The sequence below is a fragment of the Maylandia zebra genome, linkage group LG9 (genome assembly GCF_041146795.1).
Source record: "Maylandia zebra isolate NMK-2024a linkage group LG9, Mzebra_GT3a, whole genome shotgun sequence".
NCBI classification, from domain to species: domain Eukaryota; kingdom Metazoa; phylum Chordata; class Actinopteri; order Cichliformes; family Cichlidae; genus Maylandia; species Maylandia zebra.
In genome coordinates, this window is record NC_135175.1 from 9,582,628 (window position 1) to 9,595,839 (window position 13,212).

Below are 13,212 nucleotides of genomic sequence, written 5' to 3' on the forward strand. Positions count from 1 at the left end.
AACAAAGCGGTACAGCGTTGTCCGGGGTGCATTCAAGAAAAGTGTTTTGCAGCTGTGCTGAACACCAATTTAAGCTGCTGTTGGTGATGCGACCAGGTACCATCTAGTTAAAAGCTCTGGGAGACTTTTCTCTGGACGGACTGTGAGTAGATATTCATTTAGCTTATAGAAGAGCTGCTGTGTTGTTTTCAAACCAGTGTTGGCCAATAAACAGACACCTGATATGTCTAATTTTGAGCTGTTCTCAATCCAAACGACTGCATCGTTTTGTCTAATAATATTCAGAGAAGAGCTTTTCCGTTTAGCGTTTTCTATAATACCTAGTAATGCTAAGGTAAAAGGCTAGCTTCTTAAACTTTTGAACACCAGTGTTGGTCAAGTTACTTGAAAAAAGTAATCAGAAACTAATTACTTCCCCAAAAAAGTAATCCCGTCACTTTACTGATTACTTATTTTCAAAAGTAATTAATTACTTAGTTACTTAGTTACTTTTTTAAAAACACGATTTACAACCTGAATAGGTAATAAAGTGATAGATCTTTCAGCTCAATTCTACTTTTTCTACATAATCCATCATAAAAAATGTAATCAAATGGAAAGGCCCCCTTTTAAAACGTGTTTTATTAGTTTTAATCTTTTAACTTTATGCATCAAGCAAAAATTTAATTATATGCAACATTCTCTGACTGGAAGAAATTTGTTTAATATTTAAACCTATTTTCTGCACATTCCAGCATTAAAATTAATATATGTTTTGTGTTTACACTCACTCTTTCAAATAGATGCAAGTAAAACAAGTAAAACTTGCGGTCCTTTTGCTCTATTTTCACCTGTGAAGCAGGAGTAGGGTAGGCGGAGGTTTACCCTGGTGCAGGTGTGCTGCAGCGGTCAGTGGAAGAATCCACGAGTTTCTCTGTGAGTTTCCCATTACGTCTTTGGGCACTTGGTGCTTGCTCAGAAGTTTAGGGGTTTTTCTTCGCTGTAAAAAGAAGTTTTCTTCCCACGCACTACGGAGGCTAATGCTTTTGTCACTTTTTATGGAATCAAACTCAAAATAAGGTCAGTACTTCCACGATTTAAACGCTGCACGCTCATACTCTCTCCCGCACTCGATATATTATCCATGATCCATTGTTGATCTGCACACAGCTGTTGTCACCAACGTGGCACTCGCTTACGTCACTGTCATGAGACATTCTCGCAAAAAAATCACGGTTTTAGTAACGCAGTAACGCAGCGTTCCTACGGGAAAGTAAAGGTAATCTAATTACCGTTTTTGCAATAGTAATCCCTTACAACACTCACCACTAACTGGAAGGATATCCTTGAATATTTATTTAATTCTGTTGTTTATTAAACTATAACTTTTCTGCTGACAAAACACCACTCAGTCGATTTTCAGAGACAAGATAATTAAAGGTTTGGGATTTAATACATACAGCAAATAATTTATACATGCTTTTATACAAGCATGTTGTAATAAATATGACGTTAATAACAAATTTATCCTGGTGAAGCATGAATAAAAGAGTATTTCATGTTTTGTTTTTTTCCACTGTAAATGTTTGAACATATAAAGAGAAAAATAGGCACATTTGCATTGGGTAGAATACATTTTTATTTTAAAGTAAGGATATTTTGTTCCGGCTTCAAAGTATTTACAAAACTGACTTTTATCTGCTCTAAAAATCCACGACTTAGTCATTCATTTATTTATTTTGCAACGTGTTTAATTTGTGCTCTTGAACGCACCATCCCCCCGCTCCGGGGACTCTCACCGAGAGGTTGTAAGTTTGTCAGTGTGATGAGTGATCACTGATAGTGTGGACCTGTGATAAGATGGCTGGGAGGATTATAACACGGTGTGTGAGCAGGGCTTTAGTGGAGTTTGGGTCTGGCGCAAACTGCGTAAAAAGCAGAGGGACAAACCGAAACTACTGGACTGCTCTACGAAGGACTTCCACCGCTCTGACTGTAAATAACGATGCTTCTTTCTCATCCAAAATAACCCTGCTTCATTCATTATCACACTGCTTTCTTTATCTTTATGCGAGCTCCGTGATTTGCGCTCAGGAAGGTCAGTGGTGCCACTTCCTCAGAGCTTCATATTTGATATATAGGTGAAGGGCAACGGGTTTGTAAATGCTGTCAGAGCTGCTTATCCATGCAGGAAGAGAACTACCAGTACTGTATAGGAATGATGCTGCTATGCGTGTCAGCTGGCTGTATAATTAAACTGGATCTCAGCGTTAGTTTCACCTAGAACTTCCTGTAACGTTCCCGTGTGGACTGAAGAATGCATTGACCCCATGGCTTCACAGTCCAGCTCTGGGTTCAGGTTACTCAGGGTCAGCACAGACGCCAAGAATGACTTTGAATGGGAGACAGTCTGTTCTTGCCTAGCGCTTGCATTCACAAGTGTGTTTTTGTGTCACTTCCTCACTTGTGCACAGAGTGGACGGGCTGCATTCCTGTTGGGGCTCCCTGCGCTGTCGTGCCTCGGCTATGCAGCTTATCGCAAGGTGCAGAGTTCAGCTGTGGTCTGCGCTTTAGATAGAGGTAGATGGCAAACTCAAATACGAACATGTGCTTTTTATTAGGTTTGATCTAGTGAATGTCAGCTGGGCTTTATGGCTGAACTAGTGGGTTTTGTGTCTGTCTAGGGGAGGTTTTGGAGCAGGCTGACTACCTGTACAGCTGTGCAGAGACAGAGAAACTCTACCAGCTGCTGGTGCAGTACAAAGACAGGTAAGGAGAGTTCAGAGGGTTTATTTATTCTATTTGATCTTTGGTTTTTTTGTCTTTGTGTGTGTTTTGTAATACAACAACCACATGCCACCAAAGCAAAGTGTTTTACCATCCACTGGGTGTAAAGTTATGGTTTGTGTTTTCATTCAGTCTGAATTTAGTTGGACAATAATGACTCTCTTTGTGTGTGTGTAGCAACGATGCAGAGTTCCTGTGGAGATTGGCCCGGGCTTCTCGGGACCTGTCCCTCCTACCCAACATCGAGGCCGGGCGGAAGAAGCAGCTCACGTTTGAGGCCTTTGAGTACGCCAAAAAGGCCCTGGAGAAAGATGACCTGTGCTCTGCAGCTCACAAGGTGCGATTGTGGTTTCTCCGAGGCCAACTCGACACTCACAGGATGTTGATTACGAGTTTTAACAGGTTTCTTTTCTTTTTCGTCCGCTCGTCACACAGTGGTACGGCGTGTGTCTCAGCGACGTCGGGGATTATGAGGGTGTCAAGGTTAAAATTGGAAATTCGTACATCATCAGGGATCATCTAGAGGTGAGAGGACCTTAAGATGGAAGTCATGTGACCAAAATCACACCGTCATATTTAACATCGGAACACTGATTTTTTTTCTTTCCTCTTAGAGAGCCATCGAGCTCAACCCTAAAGACGCCACCTCCATACACATTTTGGGTTACTGGTGAGACTGCTTTTTGTTTTCGTGGGTGGTTTTTTGCTTTTTAACACTGTGAGTGAAAGGAGGGCTCCCCTCTCTCAAACTAGCTCTGTGTGGTTGAACTCTCACACCTACGGGAGTGTTTCTTCCACAACTTTCATGGGAGTGCAGCTGGAATTGGAGTAAATTTAGAAAAAAATAAACAATGCAGTTGTGACTCTCTGCGGCCCAAGGAATGTAAAATGAAATAGATGTCGACTAAATGTGTTGGATGAAACTTTAAGATTAAAATCTTTACCATACGTTCATTTGGTAAAGCTGGATCAGTGTCTGGATTTCAACCAACATGATTAATAAGATAAATGACTAAAAAGCCCTTGAAGCAACTTTCTATGTGCAAATCCCAGAATATATACACTGATCAGGCATAACATTATGACCACCCTCCTAATATTGCATTGGTCCCCCTTTTCTTTCAAAACAGTCCTGATTCGTCGAGGCATGGACTCCACTAGACGCCTGAAGGTGTGCTGGAGCATCTGCACCAAGATGTTAGCAACCAATCCTTAAAGTTCTCTAAATTGTGAGGTGGATTGGACTTGTTTGTCCATCACATCCTGCAATTACTTGATTGAATTGAGATCTGGGGAATTTAGAGGCCAAGCTTGGACCTCAAACTCATTGTTGTGCTCCTCGAATCATCCCTGAACCATTTTTGCTTTGAGGCAGGGTGCAGTAACCTGCTGAAAGAGGCCACAGCCATGAGGGAGCGCCGTTTGCATGAAAGGGTGTATATGTGTGCAACAAGTAACATCCACATGGATGGCACCTAACATATGCTGTCCTTTGTCTCTCAGGTGCTTCGCTTTTGCTGAGCTGCCGTGGTATCAGCGCAAGGTGGCAGCTGTAATATTCTCATCACCACCCGAGTCTACATACGAGGAGGTGAGCACCGCCCAGTCTGAATCTGACATCCTTTGCTTTCTTACTAGCTGCACAGTGAGTTTTGTTTTTCTGTGTCTTTCAGGCTTTGGCATTTTTCCTAAAAGCTGAGGAAGGTAGAGTACTGTCACCAACACGGTTCTTTAAAAATAATCACAGACAAACATGTGTCTGTGAGTTAAAAAAAAAAAAAAAAAAAAAAAAAAAAGCAGTCAGCCGACAAACATTTGTCTCTCGTTTTTCCCAGTCGATCCAAACTTCTACAGCAAGAACCTGCTGATGCTCGGGAAGACTTATTTAGCCATGAAAGACAAGGAGAAAGCACTGCTGTGGCTGACCAAAACAAAGGAATACCCTGCTCACACGCTGGAAGACAAAGAGGTACACACACACCCTGACTCCAGACTTATGATTTATTCTGTTTTTGTATATTTCAGTTTAACTGTATATCAGTGGAACTGTTTAACTTAATCAGTGCATGCTCCTCTTCCTCTGCAGGTCCACAAGGAAGCTGTGGATCTCCTGAAGAAGCTGGGATGAAGCTCGGTGAAACATGACGCCCCTCTGGACCCTTAACAGCTGCTAACAAGACTGTTTCCTAAAGATTTTCTACTTCATTATTAACTATAAAAACCGAACAGTTGCCGGCTTCGCACACAGAAATCACACATGCCTTCAAGAAATAATAAAACAATGTCCTGTCGTTAGTAGTTTTGTATGTTGCGTCGTGTATTTCATCTCATTTTATCCAAACTTCAGAGTTCTAAATTCACCATCTGAATATTGCAGCAGAAAGCGAGACTTCCCCGGGCCTGACAACAATTTTCCAATTTTCTGTTGTCCAGTTGGACCGTAGCTTCAGTTTCCCGTTCTTAGCTGACAGGAGTGGCACCCCGTGTAGTCATCTGCTTCTAGGTTTGACAAGTTGTGCATTCAGAGATGCTCTTCCGCATATCTTGGACGTAATGAATGGTTACTTGAGTTCCTGTTGCCTTCCTATTAGTTCAATGCATTTTTGCCCATTCATCTCTGACCTCTGGCATCAGCAAGGTGTTTCCATTTGCTTCTTTCCAGATTAAAAACAAATGAACTCTGCGTGAACCTTTTACTTTCCACAGAGGATTTCCATGGAGAGTTCAAGTTGTGTTTTTGCAGAACCAAGAGAGACATCTTTGTGACATCCATGTTTACCAGCACAGGGTGAGCTGAGCTATTCAAGTGTTGGCACCGTGAGTGCTTACTAATCGAGTCACGCTCGCACACATTCTTCAGAACAGTACTTCTTTTTGGATTCATGAATTCATTCCCATCAAAACAAAAAACGAGTATTATGAATGCCACTGAGGTGAATCCTAAAAAAAAAGGCAGATTTAAAGTTTTCTAATAGTATTTTTTTTTTTACATTTATTTAGGGGTTTTTTTCTGTGTATTACTGTAGGGTCTTTAAATCACAATATATAGCGCCTTGAGGTAACTGTCTCATGATTTATGAGAGGAATCATCAACTTGTAAATTCGTAATGACAACTAAATAACTGTTATTCTTACTCTTCCATGAGAATGAGTTAATACAATAAAAAATGCTTTTTTCAAAATACATAAAAAGCAAAAGTTATTTTAAAACCTGGAATGTAACTGTGCACAACATTAAAGCACTTTGGGTCAGCTTCTGTTGTTTAAATGTATGTTTTTTATTTCCATAAAACAAATGAACACAATTCAGTGGGTTACATACTGAACTCAGAGGATAGAAACAAAGTATCAATCCCGTCATGTTAGAATTGATCCAATACCATTATCCGCGTTGGTATTAATACTATTGATACCTTGATCTTTACACCCACCACTAATACAGAAATCCTGGGTTTCCTTGACCATATCTACTTCTCTATTTACGCTTCCTTGTTTTAATTATGTAAGCACTCCCTTACAATTTCCCTCAAAACATCTATCCAAGTCAAGAATTGTTAAGGTGTACTATTGTCAATGTCTACGATCAAAAAATGGCTTCATAAATGTGAATACAGTGGGTTTACAATAAGGTGCAAACCACTGATTGCCAGATTAGACTCTCTGCCAGTCTACATCCAAAAGAAAAGAATGCATATCATGTCTCCTGTCAAACATGAAGACTGAATGTTATTGGCATGTATGGCTTCCAGTGTAACTGTGCTGTTAATGTGTTTACTGATGATTGTAAATGGTCTGTACTTGTATAGCGCTTTACTTAGTCCCTAAGGACCCCAAAGTGCTTTACACTACGTTTACTGATGATGAGGCTGCTGGTAGAAGCAGCAGGGAGGATTGTGAAGCGTACAGGGCTGTACTCTCTGCTTAGATTCAGCCAATTTCTGCAAAACTGATCAGCTGGTGCTTCACATTTCAAATGGATAATGACGCAAAACAAACTGTAAAAGCAACTCAGTTTCTCAAAGCAAAGAAATGGGTTATTTTTTAACATCCAAGTCAGTCACCTGATCTCAAGCAACAAGCAGCATCTGAAGATGACTGCAGTGAAGGCCTGGCAGAGCATCTCAGTGGAGGAAACGCAGCATTCGGTGATGTCCATGAGTTGTGGACTCCAGTCACCTGCCTCACAGGACTTTCATCCAAGTTTTCAAACAACGCCTAAGTTGAGATGTATGTTAGTTTGTTAAATTACTGTTGGACCAAATCCCTTAAAGACCAAAATTAAATTTTTGTCATGTAGAAATAATCCCAACAGATTCTTTAAGTCACATCAGTGTCATTTCCAAACCTTGTTTTATTTTTCTCCTCTGTATATAATGCCCCAAAGTCACAGGACACACACAAAAAAAGAATGAAAACATGAATCAATGCGGGGGTTTATTCACTTATTTATTTGTATCTCATAAATCATTCTCTCTCTATTGAAAATGGGTGAAAGCAGATTAAAAATGAAACTTCTATACACATCTTCTCCAGTAAAGGGGCATTCTGTACAGTGTAGTTTGTGTTTACAGTGTGTATCTACACGCGATATGTTACAAGTTTGGATGCATTTCAGATCGCCTAAACCGCAGCAACTTCCCCGCTGCATTAAGTTGATATACAGCATCGTTACTCAACTCTTTGTTTCCGATATTCACGTGATACTTCGGCGAGTTACTGGCTGTGATGAAGGCGATCTGAAACGTCCATCTACTTCTGATAAGAACAAAGGCATCACAGATTTCCATCAATGGCGCGGCGGCTCTGTGTAAGTAATTATAATATTTAAGTACTTCATTTACTGTCTCTTTTTTACAATGAATATTCACATACAGTTGATTTTCTTTGATTAGAGGTTTCTGTTCAAAAGGAAGCACAGTTATGCAGTTTTAACGTCTCTTAAAAGTCGGCTCCTTTTGCTACAGAGCAATGCATCTCTTCATGTTGTTGTCCCTCGTTTCAGCGCTTCATCTCAGAGAGCCGAACAAGTTATATACACCACCGATCGTTTTACTAAATCACGAGCTCCTCAGAGGAATCAAAGTCTAAATCAGCTTGCTGCTGTTTGCAGTGGTCTTTAAATAAAACAAAATAAACAAACCCCACACACCAAAGATGAGGAGAACGGCCTGCCACTGGCTGAGTTATTTTCTTTTTTTTTTCCTGCATTTAGACCACTGACTGAGAGTAAGCACCAGAGTTGTCATTTACAAACAATGGAGTTTCAACATAACAGCGAGGCAGTTAAAGAAACAAAAAGGACCAGGGGAAATTGGGGGTGTAAAGATAAAAACACACAACAAAGCAGTGTGTCATCAGGCTGATGCTGCATTAGGGCCTAAGATGCTGAGGAGTTGCCACAAAAGATTATTTTTAATTTAAGGACATCAGTCTAAATACGGAGGTAAATAAATGAGATTGTATCATGTGGTTAAGACCCGAATGCTTGGGTCAGGTCGTCATTTTGTGTAGATGAAATGTAGTTGCCTTCTTGGGGTGCAACTGTTTTTTTGAACCTCACTGTGACACGATATGGACAAATCTGATTTATTTGTTGTGCATTATGTTGGTTAGGTGTGATGCCTGTCACTCAAGAACAACGATAATACCCGCCGTCCTCTGAAACATGACGGCTTTATAGCACACGCCAGTTTGAGATAACTCAAAGAGGCAGAAGAAAGCCAGCTAAGCAAACGCGCTCTTTTTAAGTGGATCTGTGCTTGTATGAAGCTGGCAAGAAAAATGGCATCAGTGTGATGTAAGGGTGGGGTGGGGGGGTGACTGAGAATGTCAATGCAGGATGTAAACAGACAGCGCCAACAACAGTCTGAGAGGAAATCATAGGAGAGCCCTCATTACAGAGGTGACTGCACCTACGATGGTCTGTAGGGGGCACATGTGTGCTTTACACCAAGACAAAAGCCTTGAACTCTTTCCCTCTACAGCGAGTGCGTCTGGTTCTGTTAGGATCTGACAATTTGCTGACATGACTGACTCAGTTTGTAATTGATTTAAAACACTGACAGCCAGCTGTGCTAGCAGCTGCACTTATGGTGTTAATTTGAAAATCCCTTCTTGGGTTATTTCATTCATAAGATTTTCAGAAAACTTGACCTCTGATGTTGACTTTGAGGTAGAAGTCACTGAGATTCGAAGTCAAATTAATACCATTAAGTATCAATTTGAAATCTTAGGCCTCTGGCTCTGACTTCCCCTCTGACTGTATATTTTTACTGTTATATTATTACATTTAAATCAGATGGATTACCTATTTTAATTGCTATTAACACTAAGACCTGAGTGGCTTCATGTCTATGTGTCAGATTCTTTTATGATGAATGAAACATGACACATTAAAGAACCTCGAACGCGAGGTCAAAGTCACCAAGATTTGAACTTGTCCGAGGTTTATAGTAGATACACGTAGGGTATAAATTTGAAAATCCTAGGTCACCTCACTCTCATGTTCAAAGTTGGGTGTGACTTTTCCCACCTGGTGGGGTGACAACAATACCTCATCAAGGTCACTGAGATTTGAACTCATCTGAGGATTGTAGATGATCCTAGACGACATCTTTCACAGGTTTTCAGAAAACCTGACCTCTCGAGTTTGAATTTCAGTGACCTTGACTTATCAGCCTTTTACAGCTGAGGGCTAAAAATGTTCAGTTACAAAAACAAATCTGGCTGGAGAGGAATGACAATGGGAGGGGCTGAGGGTGGAAATGTGGAGATTTTGGCCAACACAGAGGACCTGGAATAGCAAGCGTCTTGCGGAAAAACTCTAAGAACTGGTGGCCCAATATCTTTAAAGACACTTTATTCTCCTTTAGTTTGACACCTGTCTGTAGCTCATTATTTAGGTTAGAGTAACCAGCTTTGCTCTTGTAGCTTCACAGTGTGCAAGCAGACTGCAGCATAGGCAATCTGCAACATCTCATGTGGGATCTCTAGCTTGAAACTTTAATCCATGAAGTTCCCTCCATCGTCACACTCACGTGTGTGCGTTTAAAAAAAAAAAAAAAAAAAAAAAAAAAAAAAATCACTCTTTTGTTTCCCCAAACATGTTCTGTCTCTGGGCCGGTGCCCAGAATTTCATTGAGGGAAAAAAGCAAAAACACTAGAACAAAACAACACTGGGTGTTTCTGTGCTTCCAATCAGTCCAATTGCAGTGCTACATTTTTTTTTTAATGGTAGCAATGAGCTTATTTAGAAACGGAGAGATCCATGCTAAAAACTATGTGTGCGGTGGAGGGTGGGCATAGCAGTCTTCTCATCTTTAGAGGCAGCATGCAAGTGCACCAAAATTGCAAAATTACTATGAGTCCGACAGGAGCAACAATTTCAGGCACCAGACCCCGATACTTCTACTCTAGCCTTTTAAAAGCCCTATAGAACTAGAGCTTTAAAAGGAGACTGCACTTTATAAAATCCTCTCAAAAACAATTTAAATGTCTTTTTAAAAGCCAGTCAGCAGTGGTGGAGGAAGTGTCAAAAACCCAAAAACCCAAAACTATCAGTGATTTCTGTTTTTGAACAAAGAGCAAAATGCTGTAACGCTTGCATATTTCATGAAGGTGTATTATATAGATATATATTTAGATATATAGGGACTGGGGGAAGAGGGCTGCAGCAACAATTATGCAGCAAATTAGGATTTGGTTTGAAATGACAAAATAGCTTATATACAGTGGTGGTTATCTTGTGCAATTTTTTTAAGTTTGTTTTTCTTGGCTGAATAAACAGCGATGGGAGAGGAAGGGAACTAGAAGAGGACTCCTCCCTCTATTCTTGGCCAAATCCTTCTGTTTCCTCGATGGCAAAGAGCAGCTTCTCTTTCAGCTGTTCGTAACTCTTGTAAGGAGGCAAGTCCAGACGGTTGAAACTGAAAAGACAAAAACGGAGACAAACAAACAAAGACATTTTTAAACTGTGTTTATCAGATCTGAAATAGGTTGGGAAAAAATCAATCCCATTACCCAAGAGTATAAAAGTCAGTCGATCCTGAGTGAAAGAGAGAGTGGGTCGTTCTAAAGACCTCACTGAGTTCCAGTGTGGTCCTCTAGCGTTATGTCACCATTGCAAGAAGCAAGCATGCAGTCACAGAGCAGGGTCGCCAAGTCACTGCTGACTCATTAACTGAGCTCCAAACCTCCTCTAGCTTTAACATCAGCACAAAAACATGGTTATGACTATACTTCGAATACAGCTGCTCTCACAGCTTCATCATTTGACACCTTTAAAGCACCGACTGGTTAACATAATGGAAGACAGGTAAAATGTCTTTTCAGTCTAGAAAACTGAATGAGACTCTCTCAGGCCTCTTCTATCCAATTCAAGATGTAAAACCTTTTCACCGGCCTGTCACTGGAGAGGATACTTAGGCAGGCTACCCAGAGATACTTGGGGATTTGTTTAATTTGTAAATAATTCTGCTGTTATTTTGAATATTCCTAACAAGCCTTCTTGTGTTTTCTGCTACTAGCTGGTTTGCTGGCCAGGTTGCTACTCTGGTGGTCCTTGATATCATTTATCCTGCAGTCAGACAGCCTGTGGGACTCCACCAAAACTGTACTAAAGTATACTGATGTAAAATTCTGTGCACAACATTACAAGACATAGTGGTCAAGTAGAGAGGTCAAAGGTCAAGCACTCACCACGTGTGGCTGCGAGGAAGCCACGTGTCTTTCCCCACCTTCTCAATGCAGAACTTCTGCGGTCCGTTACTTCCTGCAATGCAAAGGAGAAAGAGGCTTAAGAAAAAAAATGAAAGCATTAAGGAAATATAAATAGTATGTTTAGTAAGCATGCTCGTCTCTCACTGACCCATGAGCTCAGCAAAGCCGCCCAGAGGAAGCCTGCAGGTTCCAGTGACAAACTGCATGAGCCGTAGTCGCACCTCATTGTCGACCTCTTTTACCAGCTGCAGGGAAGGAAATGACGCCAGAACATTCATCACTGACTTTCTACGACTCGTCAAGGACCTTCATCCACGTAGGTTATACGGGGAATTTACGGCAATATGAGACACATTAAGAAAAAAAACAAACGCTATTTCTTGAAGTTCAATTATTTTATCAAATCCTGCACTAAGAGCTTGTTTTACTGCTACTTGGAGGGAAAGAAAGCACAAACTGAGCAAACAGAACAAACTGTGAGGCTGTGCATTTCTGTACCTGCCAGAACCAGATGATCTGTTTGCTGTTCCTGGTGTAGTGACGATACACAGTGTTTCTCTGCCAGTCCTGCAAGTCTACTTCCTGCATGCCACACAGCATCACCTGGTTTAAACACATACACACAAACACAGAGGATATAAACCAACATCATTCCACTGTAGTTGTGTATGCTTTGATTTCCAGGTTTAATTCAAACAAAAATAATTCTGTGGCATGTAGTAAGTTGGTTATTAAATTATTATTAGGTACAAGTTAGTATTACATTTAAACAGACAACGGAAGTCATTAAAATAGATCAAAAATGGTGCTCACCTCAAGCTCCTTTTCATCAAAGTACTGGAGCCACTGAAGTGGAACCACCTCATTGAAGCCGTCGAGAAAAGCTTTGGTTTGACCTTCCACCCCACGAGAGAACCTCCACTCTGCCATTAGACTGCAAGCCAAACAGTACAAATCTTCTTTAATATGTACTTTAAATGATATTCAGAGGTGAGTTTTTTTTTGATAAAACAAAGACTGTGAACCTGATGTACTCCTCCTTGTTCTCTTCAGTGACTTGGATGTTGGCACCATTGGGTTTGAGGTCATGAGAGGTGATCTTCCCCAAGATCTCCATGTCCACGGAGAAGAACATCTCCAGACCGCATTCCTCGATGTTGTTGTCCCTGAGGAAAGACTCAGATGTTGCCAAAGTACAACCAATTTTTAACACATCACGGAGACGCACAGGGAACTGTGTTTGCTTCAAACGCTCTGGATTTTTATCTCTGAGATATTCTTAAGTTGACCTTTTTGTACGTGGATAGCCTTTGCTCTTTCCATACTTCTGCGGTAAAAGGGTTTTCTGACTTCTAATGCAGGAGGTTAAGTTTAGTTAAGAATGAGTAAAAAGCAAGCAGGGGCAAAGCTACTATAAATAACCCCATTACAAGATGTTGTCTGGCTTTCTTCACTGTCAGCCATTCCCAGCTTTTACTTTATTGTTAATTCAATCAAAACATGGTCTGCATTTTAGTTTCTTCAAAGCTGCCAACTTTTCCACCTAACTCTTTCATTCTTTTAAACAGCTGCGTTAGGTCACTGCTCTGTAATGCTGCACACCGCATGAACCAGCTGCAAAGCACACTGATTAATCAAACTGCATTTGTACTTGAAGATGTCATTGAGGAGAAACACTTGAAGACATACAGGTGAAACCGTACGAAAAAAACGTTCAAAACTAAGTTC

General features: G+C 40.7%; 2 protein-coding genes across 3 annotated transcripts in view; one reads left to right on the forward strand and one right to left on the reverse strand.

Moving 5' to 3' along the window:
* The first annotated feature begins 1,747 nt into the window (after positions 1-1,747).
* rmdn1 (regulator of microtubule dynamics 1) lies at positions 1,748-5,064 on the forward strand. The gene is made up of 10 exons (XM_004568481.4): positions 1,748-1,974; positions 2,454-2,559; positions 2,664-2,748; positions 2,944-3,103; positions 3,202-3,291; positions 3,381-3,436; positions 4,270-4,357; positions 4,440-4,470; positions 4,602-4,735; positions 4,853-5,064. The coding sequence occupies exons 1-10, from the start codon at positions 1,840-1,842 to the stop codon at positions 4,892-4,894; spliced, it is 927 nt and encodes a 308-aa protein (XP_004568538.1). The 5' UTR covers positions 1,748-1,839; the 3' UTR covers positions 4,895-5,064.
* A 2,130-nt stretch (positions 5,065-7,194) lies between these two features.
* wwp1 (WW domain containing E3 ubiquitin protein ligase 1) overlaps positions 7,195-13,212 on the reverse strand; it is a 29,707-nt gene continuing 23,689 nt past the window's right edge. For both annotated transcript variants that reach the window (XM_004568475.4, XM_076887962.1), the window contains 6 exons: positions 12,510-12,650; positions 12,298-12,418; positions 11,983-12,087; positions 11,633-11,729; positions 11,464-11,536; positions 7,195-10,691 (listed from right to left, as the gene is read on the reverse strand). In XM_004568475.4, coding sequence (XP_004568532.3) covers positions 10,592-10,691; positions 11,464-11,536; positions 11,633-11,729; positions 11,983-12,087; positions 12,298-12,418; positions 12,510-12,650 — 637 coding nt within the window. In that variant the 3' untranslated portion in view covers positions 7,195-10,591. The remainder of the gene's footprint in view (positions 10,692-11,463; positions 11,537-11,632; positions 11,730-11,982; positions 12,088-12,297; positions 12,419-12,509; positions 12,651-13,212) is intronic.